This window comes from Cynocephalus volans, chromosome X (assembly GCF_027409185.1).
Source record: "Cynocephalus volans isolate mCynVol1 chromosome X, mCynVol1.pri, whole genome shotgun sequence".
Lineage (NCBI taxonomy): Eukaryota > Metazoa > Chordata > Mammalia > Dermoptera > Cynocephalidae > Cynocephalus > Cynocephalus volans.
The window spans coordinates 85,894,167-85,897,601 of NC_084478.1; the positions used below are offsets into that span (position 1 = coordinate 85,894,167).

A 3,435-nucleotide genomic window follows, 5' to 3' on the forward strand; every position below is an offset into this window, starting at 1 on the left:
GTGGGAATAAAAAGCAACCAAACAAACAAGCAAAAATGAATAAATAGAAAAGAAAGATACTTCAATCCCAATAATATGTTGAACTTTCAAAAGAAGAGAACAGAACTGAGGTTAGTGGAGGTGGGAAAGGAGGAGGGGGAGGGGGATATGTGAGGAATTGGTAAAGGACCACGAAAATTGATTACATCGTATAATGTTGAATATGCTAATTATCCTGATTTGAACATCACATATTTCACACAGGTGTTGATACTCAATGCTGTACTCCACAAATATGTACAATCAACTATGTTCCAATAAAAAAGAACATAAAAAATAAAAAAATGAAATTAGTTAACCAGAAAAAGTTTTTCTTCAGAATTCTGCCATTTGCAGCAACATAGATGAGTCTGGAGAAAATTATGTTAAGTGAAATAAGCCAGACAAAGAAACAGAAATACCACATGTTCCCACTCATAACTGGCTTCTAGGAAAGAATGAAGGGAGGTAGGGAGGGAAGGAGGGATGAAGGAAGGAATGAAGGAAAGAAAGAGAGAATAGACCGCAACAACATGTTGAACTTTCAGGAGGAGAGAACAAACCTAAGGATACTAGAGATGGGGGGAAGCGAGGGAGGGGGTTTGGGAAGTGATAGGTCAGGCAAAGTGCATAAAGAAATATCATGATTTGTTAGAATGAATATGCTAATAATAAATAAAAACTAAAAAAAAAAAGGCATTGAGTTCTAGAGCTGCCATAGCAAATGACCATAAACAGGGTGGCTTAAAACAACAGAAATTTGTTCTCTCACAGTTCTAGAGGTCAAAAGACTGAAATAAAAGTGTTGACAGGGTTGGTTCCTTCTGGAGGCTCTGAAGGAGAATCTGATCCATGCCAAAAAAAAAAAAAAATCCTTTTTAGTTTATTTTGATCTCAGTAATAGTCATGTAGAAATGTAGACCCCTTTTTCTCTTCTTCAGATAAATTTTTAATTGCTTTTGTTCATATATGGGAGTGCCAGCTTAAGAAAGTATTATATGTCATGCAGGGGAGAATCCCCTATAGGAACCTCAATGAGCTAAAAACATCTCCATCATTCTCTTTTGGGGGCCTGAGGCAGAGGCAGAAGAAAATTGGAGAGAAACAGGCCTTTGACCAGTTCGTATATTGCATGGATTCTTTAGGACCATTTCTCTGTATACTAGCTAGTCTGTTCTAGTACTTGTATATTCTCTTCTGGAAGAAATGGCCCTACTTTGCCTAGCCAGTCAGTACTACAAAGGAAGAGGCTGAAAGTACATTTTATGTAGCCCCTGGGTCATCTCCAGTTCTCATGTGATGGCATGAATGCAAAGGGATATGTTAGGATAATTGAGAACTATTTTCTAATTTTATATTAAAGTCTAGTTCTTATGCTTTGTAAAGTGTTTATTTGAGGAGGAAAATCTTGTTCTCAGACCCATATTTTGCAGTGCAAATACACAAATATTTTCTACCTCCTGGCAAATAGTCAAAAAACCTTTTATAATTTAATTCATAGTTCTGGACTGAAATTTTTTTTGGGGGGGTGCGGCTGGCTGGTATGGAGATCAGAACCCTTGACCTTGGTGTTATCAGCACCGTGCTCTAACCAACTGAGCTAACCGGCCAGCTCGGAACCCAATTTTTTTTTTTTGGGTCGTTTTTTCGTGACCGGCACTCAGCCAGTGAGTGCACCGGTCAGTCCTATATAGGATCCGAACCCGCGGCGGGAGCGTCGCCGCGCTGCCAGCGCAGCACTCTACCAAGTGCGCCACGGGCTCGGCCCGGAACCCAATTTTTAACACTTAAAATATTTTTAATTATCTAATACTGTGGGGGCATAAATGATATAGATTTATAGGTTCACATAGTTAAGTATTTGTCAATATTAATGAAAAATTTTATTTTTATTGTAAATGATTTGAGCAAATACTTGTTTGGGAAATTCTTTTCATTGGTTTTCACTGGAGATGGAGTTAAACTATTCTTTACATATTTCTTGTTTTTTCTGGCAAGGAGGCCTTCTTCTTTGGTACATAGGTCATGCTGGACAAAGAATGCTTTTTAAATGTAGATAGCCTTCTCCTAAAGTTCCCCCCTGAAAAAAAATATAGGAGAGGGTCAAAGCAACAATTTGATGCAGCCAGAGACAAAGTGATGACCACTGACTTCTGCATTCTAAGGACAGAATCACAGGATTTAGTCTCATTGTGTAAAAAATGAAGGTGAATTGTGCGTTGAATATGATATGGCATGAAGCTGATTAAAAAGGCAGCCATTACGACTATGATCATTCCTACAGCCTTTTTACGACTTGACAGATTTTTCTTCATTGAATTTTTTAGTAAGGTCAAGATGATCATTGTGTAACAGACAATTATAATAACAAAAGGGATGATGAAGCCGATGAACAATGACACATAATGTAAGACCAAAACATGATATTTAGCTTGATTGTCCTGTGGAGGCTCAAAGCACTTGGTATTGTTTTTCTTATCTTTGTAAGATTTGGACATTAAAAATGGAGAACTGGCCAAAATCACAAAAATCCAAATGCCAGCACACACAAACCTGGCTTTTTTCTGTGTAACCAAATTAATATTCTGGACTGGGAAAACAATTGCCACACACCGAAAAAAGCTCATGGCTGTCATAAAGAAGATGCTACAATAGAGATTGACATACAAAGCATAGGTACTGAGGCGGCACAAAAAGTCACCAAAGAGCCAAATGCCTTTGTGAACATAGTAGACCACACGGAGAGGCAGTGTGCACACACACAGCAGATCTGCTACTGCTAAATTAATCATGTATACTTGGAAGGCTGACGTCTCATGATATGTTTTTATGAGGACATAGAGCACAAAGCCATTGCCAAAGAAGCCCACAACGGAGATCATAGAGTACATGGTGGAATATACTTGATTGCGGAAGTCATCAATAGTGTCATGGCATGTGTTATTACTGGCAGAAGATACTGTCAGGTTTTCGACTCCATCCATGTTTCTCTAGGAATGTTTGCTTGGTGCCTACAATATATATAAAAAAATTCTTGTCAATTTTTATCAGACCGTAAATTACAGAAAGTTCTAATGTTTTATTTCATAGTGTCACTATATATACTTTTTGACCCCATCAGGAAGCAAGGGTGGTGAGGCAATGAGGAGGGATTCAGCTGCATCCTGACCCCAGGAGAAGGGTTTAGATCCTATAGGCATCCAGAAAACTCTTCTCCTTTACCACTCATGTTTGCCTGATGGACTTCCTCTTAACCTTTCAAGACCTAGGTAAAACAGCTCTCCTGTAATTTAAGCCATACTACTCTAGTGCTATTCTGTAAATTTTTCTTCTAAATGAGTTTTCCAATTAGATATAACTTTATTTTTTATTTATTTATTTATTTATTTTAAAGATGACCGGTAAGGGGATCTTAAC

At 37.9% G+C, this 3,435-nt stretch overlaps 1 protein-coding gene across 1 annotated transcript; it reads right to left on the bottom strand.

Moving 5' to 3' along the window:
• Positions 1–1,988: 1,988 nt before the first annotated feature.
• CYSLTR1 (cysteinyl leukotriene receptor 1) lies at positions 1,989–3,002 on the bottom strand. Its single transcript, XM_063084425.1, has one exon. It carries the CDS (start codon positions 3,000–3,002, stop codon positions 1,989–1,991), a length of 1,014 nt encoding a protein of 337 aa, XP_062940495.1.
• Between the last annotated feature and the right edge of the window lie 433 nt (positions 3,003–3,435).